At 43.1% G+C, this 22,495-nt stretch overlaps 4 protein-coding genes across 7 annotated transcripts in view; 2 read left to right on the top strand and 2 right to left on the bottom strand.

The window, feature by feature from the left end:
* Positions 1-845: 845 nt before the first annotated feature.
* Positions 846-4,355, top strand: LOC110977861 (uncharacterized). Its single transcript, XM_022232365.2, has 4 exons — positions 846-1,248; positions 1,598-1,722; positions 2,218-2,370; positions 2,626-4,355. The coding sequence occupies exons 1-4, from the start codon at positions 1,102-1,104 to the stop codon at positions 3,515-3,517; spliced, it is 1,317 nt and encodes a 438-aa protein (XP_022088057.1). The 5' UTR covers positions 846-1,101; the 3' UTR covers positions 3,518-4,355.
* LOC110977865 (uncharacterized) lies at positions 3,765-6,748 on the bottom strand. The gene is made up of 3 exons (XM_022232374.2): positions 6,093-6,748; positions 5,488-5,694; positions 3,765-4,526 (listed from the first exon to the last, which is right to left on the bottom strand). Exons 1-3 carry the CDS (start codon positions 6,288-6,290, stop codon positions 4,377-4,379), a joined length of 555 nt encoding a protein of 184 aa, XP_022088066.1. The 5' UTR covers positions 6,291-6,748; the 3' UTR covers positions 3,765-4,376.
* A 149-nt stretch (positions 6,749-6,897) lies between these two features.
* Positions 6,898-22,495, top strand: part of dipk2a (divergent protein kinase domain 2A) — a 30,024-nt gene continuing 14,426 nt past the window's right edge. The window contains exons 1-2 of one of the 2 annotated variants that reach the window (XM_022232370.2): positions 6,898-7,070; positions 17,168-17,282. The gene's annotated coding sequence lies outside the window, so the exon portion shown is untranslated. Of the gene's footprint in view, positions 7,071-16,605; positions 17,025-17,167; positions 17,283-22,495 lie in introns of those variants that run through there. The other variant, XM_087145394.1, reaches the window with a different exon arrangement.
* LOC110977860 (uncharacterized) lies at positions 7,200-22,460 on the bottom strand. 3 transcript variants are annotated; one of them, XM_022232363.2, is made up of 12 exons: positions 21,562-22,455; positions 18,548-18,669; positions 16,497-16,610; positions 15,373-15,462; positions 15,046-15,114; positions 14,590-14,734; positions 13,969-14,187; positions 13,457-13,579; positions 12,491-12,641; positions 11,835-12,103; positions 11,636-11,725; positions 7,200-10,758 (listed from the first exon to the last, which is right to left on the bottom strand). In XM_022232363.2, exons 1-12 carry the CDS (start codon positions 21,692-21,694, stop codon positions 10,754-10,756), a joined length of 1,530 nt encoding a protein of 509 aa, XP_022088055.2. In that variant the 5' UTR covers positions 21,695-22,455; the 3' UTR covers positions 7,200-10,753. The 3 variants fall into 3 exon arrangements, with proteins under 3 accessions (XP_022088055.2, XP_022088053.2, XP_022088054.2); XM_022232361.2 differs by having other exon boundaries at positions 7,200-11,725; positions 21,562-22,457; XM_022232362.2 differs by lacking the exon at positions 13,457-13,579 and having other exon boundaries at positions 7,200-11,725; positions 21,562-22,460.

The following is a 22,495-nucleotide window of genomic DNA, read 5'->3' as shown; positions in this document are numbered from 1 at the left end:
TGTTCTTCGTTCATTCCTTGGGAGCCATCGTCAGCAGTGTTGATTCAGTTCCGCGTGCCAGTGTATTCTCACATCACTGACGCACCGTCATACGCGAGTAGTGGCGTAGCCATGGGGGGAGCCTGGGAGAACGTGCCAACCCCCCCCCCCCCCATTCCAGGTGCCCCCACTGAAAAAAACCGAATTAATGGATATGAAACAAGGCTAACAAATACTTGCCCCCCCCCAAAAAAAGCCACACCACTGAAAGCTGGCGCCCCCCATAAGATGCTGGTGCCCCCTTTGTGCCCCCCCGAGTAAAATCCTAGCTACGCCACTGTATGCATGGTGCTTTTCAAAGGGAATAAAATGTACTTGGCCGGTCTTGGACGCCCGTTTGAGACCAGCTCAGCAGAATGAAGGCGACTGTAATGCCCAAGCGGCAGACGAGGGTATTGTCAGGGTCATTTCTTCTGGAGGAAGGGTCTCCCGACCCTTTCAGGAATGATTTGCACAACTTACAAAGAAAATACTGCCGGGGCAAATAGAGCACTTCGTTGGTCTGCCATTTACCCACTTGTGTTGATTATCAACTCGTCGGTTCACTTTGTAAATTAATGCATGTTCGAAATTGCCCACGCAGAAAAAAACTTGTCTCCACCCTTAATTGACAACCCAGTGTACACCTCGTCGAGGGAAGTATGGATTCACCGCCAGCACACTCACGCAATACCCTTCAGTGTCGGACGGATCCTTTGCTCGCGCCTAATAAGTTATCGGAACGGTCTTCACCGACACGCCACGTGTTGGCACTTGCACATGCATGACGCAGGCGTGAGTTTTGTCTACCGCGCGCGCGCATAGAACATCATTGAGAAGAAATACATTTTGGGACCTTTTCGGACGGCCCTTTAGGGAATTCCTATGCGTTTTTAATTTGCAATAACGGCCCAGTGACGTGGCGTAAGTCGCCAAACGAGCCCTCACTTGCGTAGTGCCGCGATGCTTTTAGTCAGGAAATGGCTGGACAAATGGAGGAGCACATGCTTCCAGACGTAACCTAAAAACATTGAGCTAAATCAGACGTGCGTCCCAACGCGGGCTCTGACCCGGCGGGCGGGAATGGGAGGTTTATCCACGCGAATTCGTCGTCCTGTCCCCACCGCCGTAAGCCCCATATCCGACCCCATTGGCTACATCTGCTCCTGTATCCTCAAACGGGATTACAGACGCTGCAAGAGATTTCTGAAGAAAGGCACCTGGATGAAGGTAGGTCTACTATGACCGGCTTTCTCAACTCTGTCTTCATGCTTTTACCTCGTTGCTTGTTGGACCTGCTGTTCCCAGTATTTTCTTTTCAAGACGAGTTTGGAGTTTGGAGTGTTTGTTCACCCCATCGGCCCAGCGCCGTCGAAGTGCTGAAAACAACTTTGCTCTTTCAATTACATTAGTCATAATAACTCCATTTCTTCTGCCCCGTACACGATTCAATCCCATTTGCCCCTTCCTTCTTTTACATTCTGCCTTTGAAGTTTATCGACTGCTCTTTCCCCTTCCACATGACCGGCGCTATAATCACATAATCCCATACTCATATCCGAACCGTCCATCCTTCAAGGTGGTCCAGCAGCAAGCTGAGCGAACCCGCAACGGCGAACCAATGGATCTGCGGATCATGGACCTCCCGCTCCACCTCATGTTCGCCATCAGCCAGAACGGCATGTACGACCGCACCTTCCTGAGGTACAAAACACGGCCCGCACACCCTCCTCTCAAGAACATACTCAAATGTGACAGTTCACATTTGCCCGCGAAACGGTCGGTGTTTCACACTGCAGTAAAGATTTAGTGTATGGCCAGGAAAGTAGATCAGGAACTTCCTGAAATGGCCTTGGCAAGTAGTGAAGTCAGATATTTTTTCCAGGAGGAACAAGTACAACTCCAGGTACAGCTACTCAAAGGTTACAGAGTGTTGATATAGCAAGGTTGAGGATCCTTTTGAGTGAAAAAATAAATACTCCATTACAAATACTTGACTTCCCTTTATTCTGATCTTGATGATTGAAAAACTTTTTATTACTTCATTGGGAGCATAGCTGGAAGGCAAAGCATACAATGAGAGGGCTCTATGGGAGCTACAACACTCTGTTCGTTGTTCTCAGTGTACTCTTGGAATTTAATGGGGGCTAAATTTGATTTGTATCACGAAAGTTTCACGATTTCCGTCTCTGTTATAAGATTTCTGCGCCTCCTACTCAACTATGGCTACGACCCTGATATACCAGACGAGAAGGGGGTGGTGGCTCTTCATGCTGCTCTTATGAGGGTCAACTTCTTCAGCGCCCTGGCCTCAGTGCGTCTCCTGCGGAGGAGGGAGGTGTACACGACAAAGTAATTAGTTGCCAGTGGCGTCATCATTTAGATACATGTATAATGGACACATGGAAGTTTCCCTGTCCAAGTAGAAACATGTAAAGATGGAATGAGGAGTTTGATTTGGTAAAGAGGGCACTTAAATGAAAAACACAAAGAGTCATATCAGGATGCAAGTGCGGGAAGACTACGTCGTTTATGTTGTTAATAATTTATAAGTTAATAAGTTGTACGATAATTTATCATTGCTTCCTACATAATGCCCTACTTCAGATTTGTCTTGGCCCTGTGCCAAGCAGGTGCCCATGTGAATGTTCATGAGGACCGAGGTGAGAGAACGCCACTCCATGTTGCTGCCAAGTGCAACCTCGTCCACTGCGTCAAGATTCTCCTGGACTATGGGGCAGAGATTGAGGCCCTTGATGCTGAGGACAAGACCGCCTTGTGCTTGGCAGCTGAATCAGCTGCTCTGGAGTCCCTCGAATGCTTGTTAGATCATGGGGCCTGTGTAAATACATGTAGCCTGCGCAGACAGACACCACTGCATCGTGCCGTCGATGCTCTGCCGACATACAACGCTGAGCGATGCGTCCATCTGCTGCTTGACGAGGGGGCAGACCCAAATGCCCAAGACATCAATGGGAACACGCCCCTCCATCTGGCCACTCGCAGTCGGGCGGAAGGATCCATCATACACCAGCTGCTGCTCTACGAAGCGGACGCCTCCATCCAGAATGCATTGCACCACTCCGCACTGTACGAGTACCTCATTGCCTACAGCTTGCCAGAGCCTCACCAGCTGGCCTCTCAGCTGACGCTGGAGCATCTGGAGTCCTATCCAGGCTTCTTGGCGCTGCTGGAAAGTACGCCACGATCACCTCGCATGATTCGCAACAAGGAAGGCCGAATCTTGCCCATGCTGACCGAGGCCCGCCTGAAGCCCCTCTTTGAGCAATTTGACGTCCTTGACGAGCCCCAGTCTCTACAGAGTCTGTGCCGTCAAACCATCAGGCTAGCTGTGGGGATCGCGCCACTGGTCTATCTTAAGAACATGGTCAAGTGTCTTGGGCTTCCCCCACGCCTTGAGGAGTATGTGAGTAGTGCAAGGTACCGTCAGGCCATGAGGGCTCCTGGATTAATGTTTCGGCTTAGACTTATCAGTTAAGTCAAACCTCCTATACTCTGAGATGATTAAAAATACGTAAATGCAGTTACAAAATTATAAAGCTTCACAACCAGATCAAGTGTTTTCAGTGATTTTTTGATGGGTGAGTAACAAGTGAAAGGACAGGATGAAAGAGGTCCAATCAAGTCAACAATAATAAAAGAAAGTCTATCATAAAGGGTATACATTAATTACTGTGCGAAAATTAGACATCTGTAATACAAAAGACACAAAGTTCCTGCATGGATTAAAATAACAAGTCAGTTTTTTATTCATAACATGGAATCACTTCCATACTAAAATGGTATCTGATGTTTAAAACTTGGGGAATTTTATACTGACTGACCGTGATGACCGTTTGGAAGCTGTGGTGATGAGCAACTGATGGAGCACTTTACATCAGACACATGTACAAGTCTTATGAATCTTTTGAGGTTTGGGTTTTAAAACCCGTGTTTGATTTTATTCACAAGATACAACATCCCATCCTTCACCAGAGATTTTCCCCGTAGTCTTTGGAAGATTGTGCAGGATGGAAACAGGCAGAGCCCACCTACTACTATTCTGCTAGAAGTTTGATTTCCCTCACGAAGGTTCAAGTGTAAAGAATGTTCTACCGGTTGTATGGGGGAAGGCTGGGACAATGCATAAGGTTTCAAGCTAGAAACCCCAAGAGCATTGAAGTTGTTCAAGAACACAAACGTCTCAGGCCAGGACAATGTCTGTTGGCACGACTCCCATGCCTTGCACCTTTATAATGAAACTGTGGAGGCATAAGCCAAAGTGTACTGTATTTTACCTGGACAAAAAAATAATAAAGCCAGTGCTTGTTCATTCACATGTTTCCTTCCTTCGTGATTCATGTATCTTTCAGCAATTCTCTTAAAGATGCATTCGACTCAGCTACATAATCCACAGGGCGTTTACCCCGCTTGTCTGGTAGCGAGATTGATGAGGTATCTGCTGCCACCAATAGTTTACATATGTCCAGGTATCCCCTCTCTGCTCCCTGCAAGAATTGAAGAAAACAAGTCCACTCAGATGTGTCCATAAATAATCCAATAATATACCGTTTTGCTATCAAAAACACAAAGAATTTGCCAGGAGACTTTTCCAAGTTGTCCTTAAGCCACTTAATGCCGGGTAAAAAATTCCATTGAATTACAGGCTGCCGGGCAGTGTTTTATGATTTTGACATTCGTATTCACCATACTTTTATAGAAAAAAATCACCCAAGAAATGCATGTCATGTAATGAGAGTCAGAAGGCCATGAAGCGTGGCCGGGCACTTTAAAGAAAATGCCATTGTTATGTTTATTGTGGTGTTACATAATGGCTTCTTTGTTCGCCCTCAGCCCTGCCAGGAAGGACAAAAAATGGGTGGGCTGGGCGACGCGTTCATCGGCCAGGCTGGCCTAGAGCGCTGCGGTATTTCATGCCATTGTACTTTACAATAGGAGGATTACAGCCTATGGTGACTCATCGCAGTCAGTCTGGTCCCCACAGGGAGGTTGCCCGGCTGTGTGGATCAGAAGAATGTGGGCCATATGGGGTCAACCAGCACTAAGTGGTTAAAAAAAATCACTTTCCCTGTATCAAAAACTTCCCACCAGCCTGTTTCTCCTTTGCCGGTGAAGGTGTACTTCACCTCAGAGTGGAATAATTGGCAGTTTCCTATTTTGATGAAATTTCTAAGAAGCCAATCTAGGCTTTATCAGAGCAGTTCTTCAACACAGATGTATGCCAGCTCCGAAGTGTGCATGCACCCTTGTTATTTTTCGAACATTTTATTCATACGCTTACATCATGGAGGAAGGAATTCCTTCCTCTAATCAACCTTGAATCATTCATGCTCAGTACATCTTGGAGTGTTGGCAGCAAAAATCTTTCAGGAAATCTTAATACCAATAGTGCGTCCAAATGGGTATTTCATGCAGTTTGAAAGTGAGTGCACAATTCCATGTAGGCACCTTGTGAAGAGACGACTTCCCATCTTGGTCGCAAAGCAATGGAGATGCCCTCCAGTCGAGGAGTAACTTGACAATATCAAAGTGGCCACTGTAAGCTGCCCTGTGAAGTGGGGTCACGCCCCCCGATCGCGTTGCACTATTTGGATCTGCTTGATGCTGCAGGAGAATGCTGATGATTTCAGTATGGCCATTTCTGCTGGCATAGTGCTGAAACCGAAGGAACATAAGATGAGAATGTGAAAGGGAATGGAATTATCTTGTCCACAGCTCCAAGTATCATACATTAACATTGATGGAGGAAATTCAACTGAAATACTTTGGGCGCACACTGGAAGTATGAACTGGACCAAAACTTTACTGTACACGTAACTAGCAGTAATCAACTGATCAAAGTCCAGAGCTAGCTAGAAAATAAAACTTTAAAAGAGGAAAGATAAACTTGGAAGCATTTAATGCTTTTTTTACATGCAGCAATTATAAATTAACAATCAGGGGTTATACAGTTCATAGTGGAAGGCTGAGAAAGATCTCCATTAATAACTGGCAGCTTGTATGCCAATGCCTCGGTCTTCATAATCCACTGAAATGCAGTGCAAATCACATACCAATGCCGTATAGCCAGCACTGTCCTGAGCATTGGGGTCCCCTCCATTATCTAAGTACTTCCTGACCCGATGGGTCTCGCCATTCAAAGCTGCTGACCAAACGCCACGCTCAAAGTCCAGTTCATCCAGGCTCTGCGTCGCCGAGAACTGATGCTGATGGTCACAGCATTGATGCTGATCGTCTTTGTGCATTGCCATTGCCCTTGCCTAGCTTGCCTTGCACAGGACTTTCACCGATTCATTCATGTCAACTCACTCACGTTAGATTTGGAACTTCATGCAGAGCACGCGGTGATACAAGTCTTGAGTTCATTAGCACATTGCTGTTGAATGCATGTAAGTAAATCGTCCTGTTATACCTCAATTAGAAAATGCAGGTATGGCAGGTGAGTGAGACGTACAATTTTTCACGAAATGAATGCAGCGCCGCGCTGCACGAAAGTCAAACGTATCATACGCGATTCTGGGGCTAGCGCGACTCAAACTGGGTAGGCCCAATCCAGTTTCATTGTGGAAAATAAACTCAATTGATTAAACTGTACACACGTTCAAGCAACAAGTGAAACCGTCCACCAAATAATTTACAGTCACATCATACGATCAAGACAACATTGAACATGCATACGGGGAATGCAATGGGCGCCGCCATCTTTGTTATGAATATGCATCCCAGGTGTAAAATTGCGGACCAATAAAAATTGAAGAAAGTTTCAGACATGGCCGCGCGCGGGCCGCCCTGCATGCATATGGTATGCCATGCCTGGCCGGCCCGGACCGTCTGGTGGCGCCGGTGCGCGCCAGCAGCTCGCGCGCACTCTATCTTCGCACCATGTCAATTTTACCTAGAGGAGACGTCTGCGTGACTACCGGAGTCACTTCAACCAAGTTGACTGTGCAGCTTCCGGCTTCACACTTAGCCCAAGTTGGACAACAGTCTTCATTATGATGATTATTGGCAAAGCATGGAGAACAAATTGTGTAAGTCTAACAAAGGGCTGCATTGAGCATGTGAAATGTTTCTTTAAAAATAAAACAAATAAATAACTGAAATGGGTCACGTTCCATCACACTGCAAAGATGTACAATCAATACAGAAGCTTTGAAGCATCAAATTTAGTAAAATAGCTGAAAATTTTTATTTCATACAAACTATCATTCAAAAGGTGCAAAATTTACAAAAAGTACTGTTTATTATCAGTAAATTTAAAATTGTAAGTATGAAATTACATGAAAGTTTATGGTCCGTTATTTCTCTTTATTTTGACATGTACTTTGGACAATCCGATTCCTTAAACTGCCTTGAAATTTTAGTCGGGTTTTCAAATTGGACATTTTCTATTGGGAGTTTATTACACAATATAAAATTTACCATTGACCTATTAAGATCAGTTGACCCCGAGTAAAATTTACAATTAATAAACAATATTGCTTCATTTTACCTAGCTGATTAAATGCTGTGATCTTGTACGATTCATGTATCTTTAGATGGTGCCTACAACATTACTTGGACATTTACCACTGTTTTGCATACATGTACTCGGAGCAAGTTCAGTAGAGCTACTTGAAAATGGCTACAATGGACAAATTTATACCCCTCTGAAAAGTTACGGTTTGATGTTCGATGAACATCAGTAACATTGATCCACCTCTTGTGAAATCTTAATACCAATACATTTCATCTTATAAGGCAAAGAATTCCTTTCAAGCGTGAAAGAACCAATCTGACAATTGTTGTTAAAGTGTTCTTTTACAGACAACCTCATACAGTCCTAGTTTAAAAGTTAAAACTCATAATATTTGATAAACAAAGACATACACAACTGGCCCTCGTGTTGAGTTTCTTCCAATGCAGAAAGTTAGATGAGATGATTATATCATGAAGTACTAGCTGTTTAGAGCATTTGATCGCAAGCGAACTTCAATGTTACTAGAAGTATCCCATTTAAAAGAACCTTTTAATGAAACAGAGCAATCTTTTTTTTTCTGAATACTGTGACAACAAATGCTCTTGAAAGTCCTAGGTATTCACAATACTGACGCATAATCCACCTGCATGGTTATGTGCAAGTGTACAGTGCAAACAATGCCCATATTCTGATCTCATTATGCATTTTGTATGCGGATTAGTGTTCGTGAAATGTCATGACACCAGTGTTCAAAAAATGCTTGAAATTCATGGTTTGAGAGAGATACTGCAACATGTCTCCAGGGAAGGGGGTGGGAACTTGTTTGATCATTACCAAGATGTATGTTCAAAAGATCACTGATGTGAGAACTTAACAGCCAAGTCTTTTTTTGAAGCAAGGCAGACATAAGAGACCTTTTTCCTGTGATGTCACAATCGTGCTGGACCGCGATGTGTTGTGATGGTAATCTACCGGTACTTAGTCAAGATAAACTAGTCAAGCATGCAGCGTTCGTACGTGTATGCACTTGCACGTGGTTGAAGCTGCCTGTAGGAATATATGCGATCACCGTGGCCAAGGTGGTCCACACGTGGTGGTATTGTGTACATTTAGCGCAATCCAGTTACATGGGTGAAAATGGGCCATTTTAGAGCGGTATATGAAGTGGGTCAAGTTGGAGTCAACACAAAAGATTTTCCCAAACCTAATAGCGCCCTCGTATTGTGTCCGCAATACCTCAAATAGGCTGTGGTCACCAAGACGACTTTAGAAAACTGTTACTGATCTAACCAGCTGCTGTATGATGCATGACCGCAACTTACTTTCGAACTTTCTTCACATCAAGACGTCTTTAACATTTTTTCCCCAATATTAGGTCCCACTTCTTGCTGTTTGATAAATTCTCAATGAAAAGAGAAATTCAAAGCAAGACACAAATACTTTTTGGGGGGTTTTCTCTCAGCATGTACTTAGGTAAATTATAAAAGCTTGAAGTCAAATTAAGTAGTAGATGATTTTCATTTCTTTAAAATTTTAATTTTCATTAAAACAGGAATCAAATGTGGCAGACGAACATTAATTCATGACAACAAACTTATCAGTTCATGAATGTGAACATTTGGAGTCTGTTGTTAATGTTCAGAGGTATATAGCACCATTTACCCACCAAACTAGCTAAGTAATTAAAAGCACCACATACAAGGCACTGTGTTAATTGCTGGATTCCATTTCACAGTATTAATTACACACTTAACACAGAGCTAGTGAACACCGAAGTGTGCCAAGCTCAGAAAATAACTGCAAAGCAAAACCAGGTTGCAAGCCAAAGTGTCACTCACTGTACAGGTTTGTCACTGGTTGTCTGCCGATTTTAGCTTAGCACACCAAGGCTAACCAAGGCTACATCCGCATTACTTGGCTGCGGTTTGAAATCATGCATGAGTCTATGGTTTGGGCTACAGCCATCTCCCATAGAGTTGTGTGTAATTTCAAGCCACAATCAAGTAATTTCCTGCTCAACAGCTCTATGAAATTGAACCCAAGACATTTTTTCTAAACGTCAGCCTTTATCCCAACTCAAAAAGTAGGCTTCATTTTTTTGTAAATTTAGTCCCATGAGATCAGTCCCACCAGCTTAAGACGTGCCATAAAAAACTGCAAGTTGCCGGATCCAGTGTTTGGAAAAGCAGTTTTTGAAACCCAAGCATCTGAAGCTCTAGCTTCAGATAGGAGTGGCAACTGGAAAAAGCCTCCAATAGGCCTTGTCTGGATTATTTGGCACTGGCTTGAAACGACACCAGAGTCTACAGTAGTGGCTACAGCCCTATCACATAGACTAAAGTGTATTTTCAAGCCACAGGTGAGTAATTTGGACACAGCTACAGAGCCCCCTGGCTGTTCTCCTTGTTAGGCTTCAAAGCACCATCTAAAATTTCCTCAGACTGAAAAGTGCCCTGTAGTTTAAATGACGACAGTCAGGTGTACAGTGTGGTGGGGGAGGACAATGAGGTGAAAGACACAGAAAAACAAAGAAAAAAGCAGGGATTAAATCAATCTACCCAAAAAATACCTCCGAATTTACTCCCTTCCACCATTAATCGTTTATCTGTTTGCTGTTGATGAGTGCTTTGCCAACCCCCCCAAAAAATTCTGGCGACGCCGATAATCATGTGTAAATATAAAAATTGTGTTTAGTTGAACATTCTTGGGGTATTACGCATATTGTGTGTATGCCTTTGATGAACCTGGTTCGTCGATTCATCAAGTGCCGTTATTACCTTAAACGGCAATTTTACTATTTGAGCCAAATTTTGCCCACGGTGCCATCTACTGTGCGGCTGCTGTAAAGAGTTGTGATCCTGTAACTACAGTGAACGCATATTTATCCCAAAGCCACACACCACGAGTGCAAGACATGCCAACTCGCCAAGTGTCTCAGGCATGCCACGGTTGCCAAGCAATCCACAACTTCGTTGTGGCCAGTTTTGGAGCAGCATTTTCTAGATCATCCACTGCTGCTTCCACCTGGATTATTCTCGTTAATTTGAATAATGCTGATTGGTTAGGAAGAGCTTTGGAAAGACTTTCACCAAGCGCCGTTTGCTATTTGCACTGACTAAATCTCCCCGGCTCTAAGCTACACAGCGTGTGAAGACGACATGCTGAATATCATGCTACATTCTACATGTATACTCAGCCAACGGTTTCATTTGGTAGATTACTACCTGTATATACCATCACACAACTTCACACCAGTCAGGCTGCGTGGATAAAAATGGAATAACGTTATAACAGGATGACCACAAAGTACAATTTTTTTTGTACAGTGTGGAGAAAATATATAAACTGAACTGCATGCTATGTAAATTCAATAGAATCAATTAAATGTAAAGTTGAAAGACCTACCATCAATTTCGATATAAGGAGAATATGCTAAAAAGGCTACTTCACTGACCAGTTTCATGAGGTTTTTCTTATTTCAATTGACGGGGACTGTAACATGTCTAAAATCTAGCAGCATTTGGAACAAGGCAAACAGGGAATTTTGACACGTCGAATTTTACGGAAGGACCAAGTACTCTGTGGGTTGTACCTAACTGAGTAATTTGGAGGAGTCGCCGTGGGATATAATGTTCATTCAGCGAGGCAAAATTAAAAATCTACGACACTTCCTTATGCTTCAGGCCCCACTGTGCCTTGAGGACGTGTAAACCCTCCAGCTCTAGTGATGTCATTTGACTCCGCCCCTGCCTGGGACCGAGGGCTTCCAAGGTGATACTGGTGGCTTTTTGGCAACACTTGGGGAATGTTTAGTCTCTGTAGTTGTTGGTACAGCTTGTTCTGGTACGGGCATATTTTTGTACAGGCTCAGATCGTCTTCTGGCGTTAGCTTGTCACCCATACTAGTGTGATAATAGGTGTGCGATATTTCATCATCGTTCGTTTCCCCGCCCAACTGATAGCTCTCCTGCTGAGGTAAGTGCTCCGGTCGAGGCGAGGATGACAAATGTACGTAACTCTGTTTGATTTCTGGTTTGCACGAATCAGGTTTTCTGTCGTGGCCGAGGTGCTCAAAATCTAAGAACGTGTGGCGCTGGGCGGGGACAGGCGGGGAAACACGGGAGGATGGGGACACACCTGTTTTTTCGGGGGTGTTCTCTACATCACAGACCATGGAGTAAATATCGTCATCTTCTTCGGTGGCTTGTTCGTCTTTAGTGGCCGAATCTGGAGATGAAATGAAGACAGTTAAAAAACGTGAGAATCAGATTCGTCAGTCTATGATGCAGTCAAAGGTTTCTTAACAGTTACGCTATAAGCACATCAAAGGCTTCACCTTGTCTGTGTTGCAAGGGTGCTGTCTTGGTTGGTTTCTGGACAGGTTTCGGGTAGACGGCTGGCTTCTTAGGTTTCTTGGCATATGGCATGGGCTTTGTGGGAGTATTCAAAACTGATGTTCTTTTGTGTTCCTCCAGTTCCTCGTTGGTCATGTTGCCGTAGAGCTGGTTGGCATCGGTGTCATCCTCCTCCTCATCGGGGGGAATCGTGTACACCGGTTCGCTCACCAGGTCGGGCTGTCTGGTGTTGGAAGTCTTCCGGGCAGAACTAGCGAGGAAGGAGAAACGAACGTCAAAAAAGCTCAAGGACAAGGTGTGTTTACCGAGTTCATGTTTTTTGCCGACTTTGTGTCAAACCTGCGGGAAAAAACTACCTCCTACCCTACCATGGAGGTTACATCTGTATTTAACCTCTCAGTCAGCATGCTTCCACAAGACCTGAGTCCGATAATATCGGTTAAAAAAATAGTTTTTGTTGAACAGGTGCTTTCCAGCAAACTAAGATTGAGTATGTGACGTATCGATATTCATAAAACCATTTAAGTTGACGTCTGACTGCGGGGTCCAAGAAGCCTTTTGCGAGTTAACTTTTGACCAAAATCTGGTACACTGAGTTCTTTAAATTCACGTGAACATAACAACTTGAATTCGGTACCTTGGAGGTTCCCCAAAATTTTCTCCATTATCCACTTGGAAGTAATCTGCCTCCATCACCTCCTTGGGGGATAAAGGAACCTGTTGTTTGTTTCCCCCGGGAGACTTAGGGCTGAGGGTTGGAACAACATACTCTTCTTCCTCATCTACAACTGTTAAAAAAAAAGGTTTAAAAGACAATTTGTAAAATTGATTGAAAGCGATGACAATTCTGGTCGTATCCATCACTTCACATTCTTGTTCTGTTGTTTCTTTGGGTTTTTAGTGTGTTTCAACATCCTGCACAGCATGGGAAAATTAATGTACAACGTACATGAATTGATAAATATTCCAACAATTATGTGCTTCAGAATAGGATACATTTGATAACTTGTGAGAATAAGCACCCTCCAACAGCCAACTAGAACTCTGAAATCTTTATGGCTCTAAAGCAATAAAAACAATCTCAACACAATAATATATCCTCTGCTCTGCTTCAGACATCTCTTTTTGTTTTTCTCTAATTTATTTATTTACTTTAATTTATTTATTTGGGGTAGCAGGCAAGGAAGTGATTATGTTCAAAGCAAACAAGGAGGATAAGCATCATGATAACGACTGCTTCGGTAGTAATACTTTCGCTGAGTTTTGCAATGGGGTGACAGTGTTATAAAAGGCCAGGTTAGAGCAACAGTAGTGTTTCCTGTTGTGGTACTTTCTATTTTCACTCACAAAAATTCCACATGGGTGACACTAAGAGACGGTCAACAGTTGTGTCGCCCATTCACAGCTGGAACCCAAACCCATCCAAAGTGTCCCCACTTCTGTTCGCTCACAAAAATTCCACATGGGTGACACTAAGAGACGGTCAACAGTTGTGTCGCCCATTCACAGCTGGAACCCAAACCCATCCAAAGTGTTCCCACTTCTGTTGCTCAAATCTAGAAATCAGTGAAATACGTGGAGTAAGTTGAAAGGGGTCAGACACCATTTCTCGGCGGTAGCTCCGGTGGTGCATTCTTGATGGACTGCCTGGACGTTATGTCCTCGTTGGGAATCATGTAGTCATCGTCGTCTTCCTCGCTCTCAACATCAGAGCAGCGGTCGGCCACTAGTAACAGAAAGCAAGATGACTAAAAGCTTGCAAAACAATACTGTCAATGAGCAAATGTGTGGAGGATATGAAAAAGCACTCCAGCAAAATTCTCAACAAAACTGCTTGCAGTAAGTAGTGCAGCAACACACACACGGTAAATGATAAAACTAACGATCACACCAATGACTACAATCTTACAGCAAAACAAAGCTGGACTTGTGTTCTTTTGACAACAGTAAGAGAGCAAACAGTCAAAAAAGGAGCTCTGAATGTATGAAGGTGAGCAGACTTAATTTGGCTGGTTTTCAGAAGTTTTTTCTTTTAATTCCCAAGTTTCAGCAGCATTAGCGTGTCATGAAGCATGCCGATGATGTCGAAAAGGACTGGAGCATTGTTCACTTTACCAGGTATTGCCACGGCCTGTTTGCTGAGTCTTCCTCCAACTGGCTTCGCTGGCACAGACAACTGATTGGTGATCCTGGGTGACTTGGGAGGATACTGGGTTTGGGATGGGGATAACGTCTTGTATCGCTGGGCCGGGAGGTTACGCTCCAAGGTGGGATCCCTCGGGGACAGCTGGAGACGGTACTTGTTGAAGATGGCCTCGACCTTTCGGTTGTTCTCTGCAATAAGGATAAAAATCAGAGATAATCAGTATGAACAGCAAGTAATTGCCTGGTTATGGAATGCCGGGAGTTGTACAGCAAAACCTGTTGACCTCTTAAAAAGTCGCAGCCACAGGTTGAGATTTATGTCCTTGTCTTCCTCTTCTGAACTGCAAGCTCAAACATGCCACGTGAAAAATGAGCAACTTTCTGTTGTGTTACTACCAGCTCTTCATGTGAGTGTCCTCATCAAATTCTTATTAATGAAAGGGCTTTAACACGTGAAAGTCAGTGCTCCAAAACATCCCCAAACCACTCCCATCCTACCCTGCCCCTCTCTAAAGGACTTTCTTTGGAATCACAACCTCAGTGGTGGGACCAGCAAGAAATGCTCTCCAGAGTAATTCAAGATATCCTCACCAGCTCCAGGGTCTGGTGCTGTGGCTGGATCATCCGGCATGGACTTGGCGATGTCCAACTTTGTCTGACACAAGTCTGTTCCTTTCTGCAGCAAATCCTTCAAGCACTGACAGTGTGTTATGAGCGAGTCCCTCAGCATCGATGCCTGGATAAATCACAAAGAAATTCCCGAAGGTCATATTTCTTACGAAAAATGCCAGTCTAATCATCAATGGTGGGATGGATGCAGAACACGAGGTGTAAAATCCCTACAGAAATCTGATCTTCAAATGCCAAAAATAAGAGGCCACTTCTGTCCTTTATTTCATCTCCACTTTTCTTCCAGCCACAACCTCAAGAAATTTCTTCAACTCAAGGTCGTACCCAGTTTATGCCAACCATACCAAGATTTCAGGCGAGCTGTTGTCCCTTTTTTTCCTTGTCACCGAATCCACCTCTCCTCTTGATTCTCCTTACCTTGTAGTTTTCAAAGTCGGCAGTTGCGTTCCTCAGCAACTCCTCAGTTTCTTCATCTTTTGCCTTTGCCTTCCAAAAAACAGTATTATACCAAAAATGACTCAGTACCGATGTCACAACACAGAATGGAAAATGTGGTAGAGATCTTGTTAATGTGAAGTGTGAGTTGATTATAACATGCTCCTGTGTTCAGCATGTCTTATTTCAGGGTGCATAAAACAACCCTTCAATAACCCTTTGCAAAAATTGCGGCGCAAAAAATTGTCAAGATGGCTGGAAATTTGTCATGTAACAAAAATTAAATCCTCCATTGCCATGGCAACCTACCACATACAGATCTGCCTCCATATTGGTCACGTGCGCCTTAGCTTTCTCGTTGCCTTCATTTTTCTTGGCTGCCTTTCTCGCAGCTTCTAACTGTGGGGCAATATATCAAATATCATTCGAAAATAATTTTACATGTTTCAAACCGACTACGTGTAAATTAATAAATGCACAAGTTCACACCCACTCATAAAGTGCAAGCATCAGAGCTTTGATGATTTTTTTTGCATCAAGTGAAGGAAAAGTTTCGGTACCGTGTAAGTTTGTGATGAACTGAAGTTAAACACACTTTTGCTGTTGCAAATTAGAATTTAAATATCCAGTAAAATTCTGTCGACTCTGAAACTAAAGCTTAAAGAACACATTACATGTACAGTGTCTGTATTTTAAAGTGGCCAACAAAGTGTTATTACATGTACATGTACTTTACTTCTGTGCACAGGACCCATTTTGATTGATTAACCAGTGTGAGGTGGTCATGCATACAAACTATTGTCCCGAATGCTGTCTGACAGATAAATGATTGTGTTGTTACTGACAAGGAAGTAATTAAACTAGAGGGATCTGCAATCAGGGGTCATCTCTAATACCCATCCGCCCAAGACGGAGCCAAATTTCCTGTCAGATGGAGCTGCAGTACATGGTGAATAAATCTATTCATGCTCTCAAAGCCACAATGAGCGACAAAGATATGTGCATGCTTAACTGAATGGCAGGTGGTACAACAAGTGTCGAATTGAGATGTTGATTACCGATGACTACACAGGGTTCCAATTATTTTGGTGAAAGGCTACACTGTCTGTGCATTGGGCCACAATTGGCTTCACTGTGCTAAACTTTGCATGCAGTTTGGAACAGGAGCTAGCCTTAACTGAACAAAAACTGAATGGTGAAAATGCACTGGGGCGGATCGAGAGCGTCATTTGTGATGGGTGGAGCCGGACCCTGGTTAATTCAGTGTGTGAATTCAAATGAGATTTTCTTTTACTTGTGGGACGGGAGGGGTGATGTCGACGGGTCCTTTGTGACCCACCCGGATGATTGATACATGTATATCAGCTGTAGAACTACTCCCTGAATGATCGAATACAACCCCATTAACAAATTGATGGATCGATTAGTCTCACCTTGCTAGAAACCGCTGTAACCTTGTTTGCTGTTCTCTCTTTCTCTTTCTGGAGGTCACTGACTTTCTTCGATTCGGCTAAGATTTCCTTGAAGGATTTCCTATACCTTGAGAACTGCCCAAGCAAACACAGAGATCAAATTTTTTTCCCTTCCTTTATGCTTACAATAATACAAGAGGCTACCACTGATCTGGGTTTCATCTTCTTCGTGCCAATGCCCATCTTCATTATCCGAAATAATGTGCGTCCTGTTGCCAATTGTAACCTCAATTCAATAATCACTTCACCACCCACAGGCTGTAAACACAGCAGGCTGGCTTGCAAAATCCTACTTTGCCAGTGTTCTCAGGCGCCGCTGTTTGCAAACAGTGAGTCTAAAATGTAAGCTACATGTACGTGTCTCTCTATTGATATCTACGTATGCACTTGCTCTCTAGCAGTCATGTAAATACTTGGTGAGACCGATACATATTGCACTGGTTGGTTGCAAGTGTGGCCAGCCTGTGCAAACCATCTGCGCTAATCTCGGTAAGCTCGCTCGTTTTTTTTAGTTTCAGTTTTGCCAACCGAGAGCAACCTGCATTGCGGTGTGAGCACTGTGAAATGTGTTTCTATCCTTTCCTCCATGAATGAGAATTTACTGTACACTTCCTTGTTTCTGAATTTGGCAGGCTGGACAACAGGAAGGAGGGATTATATATGGCTCTGTTCAACCATGGAGCTGCAGCTCAACAAAACCTCCTGAACAACCACTGCTGAAGTTAGCCTGAATATATGCTGAGAAAGGTATGCGCAGGTAGTGATTTTCATAAATGCACATATCCTACCTGGGGTGTGCAATTTTAAAAATGGGGCAATTTCAGGAAATCTCTACCCATATCCGATTTGTGCCATTACCTAACCACAGAGTACTATTTAGTCTAATCCATGTACAAAAATGTCGCATTCACGTTGTAATTTAATAGGATATCATTGGCAGATACGTGTCGGCATTAACCAAAGCGGAATATAATATCAAATCAGTGCTCTGAAATATTTGATATTATATTTTTGTCGACATTCTGATCATAGTGCTACGTAGCCCTTCCATATTTCATTAACTGAAGAGGGCTGAGGAAAAATGCCAGTGAAATCCAAATCAAATTTTTTTTTTTAAACATGGTTAAAATACAGACATGACAGACGAGGCCCACATTGGCTGTGCCAACCCCCCCCTCCCCCAGATGTGCAACTGGATATCACCCAATCAGATAACCCTCAATTAAAATAAAACATTAACCTCTGTCCACTGGTATGAAGATGGTCTCCACAGTACACGTGGAACAATAATTACCTGGACATTTTGCCAGAAATTTTGCAGTACCTAGAAAAAAAATTAAATGCACAGGAGAAACAGTAACATAATGACTGTACTGGAGCATCCAGCAGCACTCGTTCCCAGCTGTAAGGTCCTGACTTGTATCCTGAGCTCTAACTGGATCTATCAGGAGATTCAGTTCACTTGGCAATTGTGACCTGTCACCACAAAATGAGCTGAAAGTTGGAATTTTCAAAAATTGAGATTTTGATACTTTTGATTTCAGCAGAAAAAGAGCTTTCCTGTGGTACATGTATGTACATGGAACACTTGGGTAAAAGTATCGGCGTAAGGTGACAATGAGGCATTATTCTAGCAGCTCTGCATCTTTGTTCCTGACATTGTTCAACATTTTACATGCAGACACGAATAATGCTAATACTGTCAAAATTGCTGAGAAAATGACATTTTTAAATATCCGATCCTGCAAAATATTTGGAATTAAATAGGAGACAGGTGACCCTTTCCAAATATTACAAACCACCAAAAACTGACCTCCACTTCCATGACTTTGAATTGAACTCTCAAAATGGGAAAGAGCAGGATGCGACGTTGCTCTCATTTTGTCATGACAGGTCACATTTAGCGTTAGTCAACTCGGTTAGTCACACCTTATTTTCAAAGGTTTTGGGCATAGGCATTGTTGAGAGGCCCTCCCTCGTTTTGAACGGAAGAAACATGACACCTTTCTCACCTCTTCAAGATATTCTTGCAACAGCTGCGTGAATCCAGCATCGAGGTCTGCCCAGGCGGAGAAGACATCTGGGAATGTGTAGTTGGATTCGGTGTATGACCACTTCAGAAGGCCTGTTGCGACTGGCAAGACGGATGAAACATCTAGGCTTTAACACTTTATTCCCACTTTTTAAACGTTGCTTGAGTCAAATTTTGTGCAACCTTGTGTTTACATGTTCATCTAACAGATAGCAAGCACACCATTTCATGTTATACAACCGCGTTTAACTTATTTTTGAACAAGACACAGTGAATTTCTCTAGAATTCTACAAAGCGAACCTGGACCTTAAAAAAGTTAAAACCCGAATGGGTTCAGGTAGCAATATTTTGTCCTCACTATATAAAAAATTTTTTTGGGGGGGGGGATATTCATATATATACAAGGGAAACAAATTTGTTTCCGGTGGTACTGTCCAGCCCTTTCTTTTCGTGGCTATTTCTTAGATCAAAAGGTTTCACAATGAAAAAATAGCATTAAGTGGGCACACTGTTGTAAAGACGATAACAAGGACACATCAGGTACATGTACAACGTGCTGCAATTAAGCATGTAACATCAGCAAGCCAAAACATGCGGTTGTGGTGCTGGTTACAACACCAGCGGCCTTCAGTTCCAGTGCTGCATACAAATTGCGGGGCTCATCGTTGCATTGTTACCAGCACAAAGCATTCCAAAATACGGCTGGGCAGTCAAAGCGTAGAACTCCACGAGTGAACTCATTTCCTGGAATGTACAACTGCCCTTTGGCCACACAGTGTTTCCTTGTGGCTTATTACATGAAAACAGTGGAAATTATTTACAGGAAACACAGATGTTTTCATCTTTACAAAAATAAAGTCTCCTGTCACATGAAATGAATGTACTTGTAGGTCAAATGTACAGGGGACAGGACCAATTTCTAAATTCTACCCTGTGACTACAGTCTCACCCGGATAGTGGAGAACAAAGCCACCATTCATGACATTGTGAAAGCTTGTCTGCTTCATTACACATGTAGTATACATATGTGCATGTATTAGTACATGTACTGGTATGCACATGTATCATAGGACTGTAGAAATGGAAACCTTAAATACAATGGTTACCAAAGGCTGGAATGTGTCTCCTGTGCTTTTGGTTTATTTTATGAGTCAGAAATGGATTTTCTTCAGCAAGTGACGTTTTATTCTTGTTTCTGGCCCTAACATCAAGGTGCCAAAATTGCATGAGACTGAACAAGTCCACTTGTAAGTTGCATCTAGGCTTAAGTATAGTGATCTCAGCATTTTAATTTCAAGTTTTCCTTGTGACTGGAGCAGGCATCACCTGGTACAGGAGCTAATGCTCTAGTTTTGTGACTGCGATTGTAACGCAACTCTCTCTTTCCGTAAACCTTCAAACCTGTGTGTGCACGTACACCTGCCCTTATGGTTTGTGAGCCCAACTCCAGGAGCATGTTTATACAATGTCTACTTCCCTCTTTGCCATTTTTAGGTGCCATCCTTTCACGCTGTGATATATCCGGATCAAGATGCTATGAGCACAAAGAGTATCAACTGCAGGGTTCACAACATTGGTTGCCACAGCAACCAGGCTGCCATAGCAACCAGGCATCCTTTTTGTCACTGGAATGAATGCACGCTCATTTCCGTTTTAAAGAATTTTACCGTATATATATGTAGGTGGGAGGACCATTGAGTGCCACTTTACCTAAGTGTGTACCGCCTACAAGGTTTAGGTAGAGAAAAGTATAGTAGGCATGCAGGCAATCAACTATGGACAACTGAACAGAGTGATCAAATGGACAGCTAATCATCCAAACAACTGTGCCACGTCCCAAAAAACTGTCAACACTATGCTTGGAGTTTTGTACAGACATGTCAAGGATTTGCATTATTCCTAACCTTTTTTTTTAATCCCTTTGTTCGATCGGTTCCAGCGGGAAAAATTCGGATACTGAAAAATACTTTGTGGTACCAGCCACATAGAGTGTATATCAAAAATAGTATCCTGCATTTTGGTTTCCTGGAGCGTTGCTTCAATTCCTGAAATATTGATCCCTTCAAGTCACATGGCAGGAAACACATTTGTTTGTTCAAATGTGGTCATACAAACGGAAAAAATAGATCGTGAACTAGCAATTTTTTTTTTTTAAAAAGGGTTTCCCCCGTGATGTCTAAACTGGATAAACAACATCAAATTGTCTCTGCTCCAATCACCGCGTAACATGCAAAAATGGGCATTGCTAGATTTTCCCGGGGTGGGGGAGGGGGACAAAGCACTTTTTTTGGGGGGGGGGCAGGGGAGAGAGAAAATTTCCATGGGTTGGTGAGCAAAAAACTCATCACAACAAACTGATAAACCATAAACGGTCGAAGTCATTTTCGAGGGTTTTTTTTTTGTAGTGAATGTGTGACTTTCTTAGATATCTTCGTTTCTTCACTTTTTTTTCACTTTCATTTATATTTTTTTTGGGGGGGGGAGGGAGGAGGGGGGGAAGGGCAAGCCACCCTCTTGCCCCCATGCATGCACACCAAATGTGATCGTTGTTATAAACACACATTTTGAATACCTATGTTTATATTGTACATGTACCTAAGGTCCACCACTGTATAGTCACCAGGGTCTTGACTTCAAGATGTCCCACACTCTGCCACTTACGGTGGAAACCAATCAGAATTCACAACAGATGGCAAAAATTGGGATCTGACAGCTATACAGGTATTAGACATTAGACTGGTTTATGACAAATGAAATTAGTAGTCAATATCACAGCACATCGGTGATTTATTTTTTTATTCCCAACTACGACACTGGTCCCAACTATAGTTGGGACAGTTCCAACTTGGGTCCAGTGCTTTATCCCACCAAGAATTTGTTAAAATTCCCAAACTTCTCTGTACCCAGCATACAGAAAGGACATTTCTAACTATCGTGCTGCAGTTGGGACCAACACTTTAGTTGGGGATGACAATTTTGATTAGACAACTTACCATTGTTAATAGATGGTATCAACTTCCCACCGATGACTCCTTGAAGACTCTTTGCATCCACAACAACTGACCCTAGGTCACCGCCTCCTCTCATCAGCATCTTGGCCGCTCTCTTCATTCCATCCATGTTCATTATATTGATTTGATTTCTCCTTTCCAAATTGCCAACTGGTAGAATTCACTTTCCTTGTGTGTCGAGGCTGGATCCGTTGAAGCCTTGCTTAACCATGTCAGCATTTAAATACCTGAAACTCAACGGTCTTGTCGCTTACTCAATCTGAACCTGTTTACTTCATAACTCTTCTATCTATGTACTGGTGATGTCATGGTGATACTGTGAAGTTCTGTCAGAAAATGGACAGACAGAAAGAGGCCAGTTCTACATGTTCAGCACATAAAGCAGTTTAAACTTCTAAAGCGTCAATTATAACAAATGCATGCAACCACATTAAGGTTTAGTGATATGAGCAGCAATGATTAAATCCTCAACCGACTGTCAACGGTCAGCCAGCATTACAACATGCGGAAAAAAATACAAACAAGCCACACAACAATGGTCCTGAAACTTGGTCTGAACTATGTCTGCGCAAGTGAACTCCGTCTCTCACATTCACAACTATGAACTCCAGGTTTTGAAACCCGCATTGTTGAGGGGAAGTCAAAATGTCGAACTTTCAAAGTTACGTGGTCTCGCCCGAATTTTCAAAAAGCACGCCTGTTCAGCTGTTGTTGGGGTCGTGCAAAAACCACGACAGCATGTTTGATGACAAGTCGGCGAATCACCTCAGTGGTTCCACAGCACTTGTACGGTGTTGTTGCTGAAAACGCTCACCCAATGTTAGGAGCAAGCTATCCCCCTCAAATCGATCGCTCTTCCTGAAGTAACTTTAATGGTCATTGATTGCTGGTTGGTTGGCACGATCACAAAGTCACT

The sequence above is a fragment of the Acanthaster planci genome, linkage group LG14 (genome assembly GCF_054643075.1).
Source record: "Acanthaster planci isolate LZ-2023a linkage group LG14, COTS_SCS, whole genome shotgun sequence".
In the NCBI taxonomy this organism is placed as follows: domain Eukaryota; kingdom Metazoa; phylum Echinodermata; class Asteroidea; order Valvatida; family Acanthasteridae; genus Acanthaster; species Acanthaster planci.
The sequence above is the reverse complement of the archived record's forward strand: the minus strand, read 5'-3'. Positions and strand labels throughout refer to the sequence as shown.

Excerpts from the sequence above, each read along its gene's own strand:
- LOC110977860 (XM_022232361.2), bottom strand. The coding sequence starts at position 21,694 with ATGAACATGGATGGAATGAAGAGAGCGGCCAAGATGCTGATGAGAGGA. Across the intron at positions 14,188-14,589 it reads AGCACCAGACCCTGGAGCTG|AGAACAACCGAAAGGTCGAG; the intron begins GTGAGGATATCT and ends TCCTTATTGCAG. Across the intron at positions 12,104-12,490 it reads AATTTTGGGGAACCTCCAAG|TTCTGCCCGGAAGACTTCCA; the intron begins GTACCGAATTCA and ends CTTCCTCGCTAG.
- LOC110977861 (XM_022232365.2), top strand. The coding sequence starts at position 1,102 with ATGGGAGGTTTATCCACGCGAATTCGTCGTCCTGTCCCCACCGCCGTA. Across the intron at positions 1,249-1,597 it reads AGAAAGGCACCTGGATGAAG|GTGGTCCAGCAGCAAGCTGA; the intron begins GTAGGTCTACTA and ends CCATCCTTCAAG. Across the intron at positions 1,723-2,217 it reads TACGACCGCACCTTCCTGAG|ATTTCTGCGCCTCCTACTCA; the intron begins GTACAAAACACG and ends CTCTGTTATAAG.
- LOC110977865 (XM_022232374.2), bottom strand. The coding sequence starts at position 6,290 with ATGGCAATGCACAAAGACGATCAGCATCAATGCTGTGACCATCAGCAT. Across the intron at positions 5,695-6,092 it reads GTGCTGGCTATACGGCATTG|CACTATGCCAGCAGAAATGG; the intron begins GTATGTGATTTG and ends CTTCGGTTTCAG. Across the intron at positions 4,527-5,487 it reads GGAAGTCGTCTCTTCACAAG|GGAGCAGAGAGGGGATACCT; the intron begins GTGCCTACATGG and ends CAATTCTTGCAG.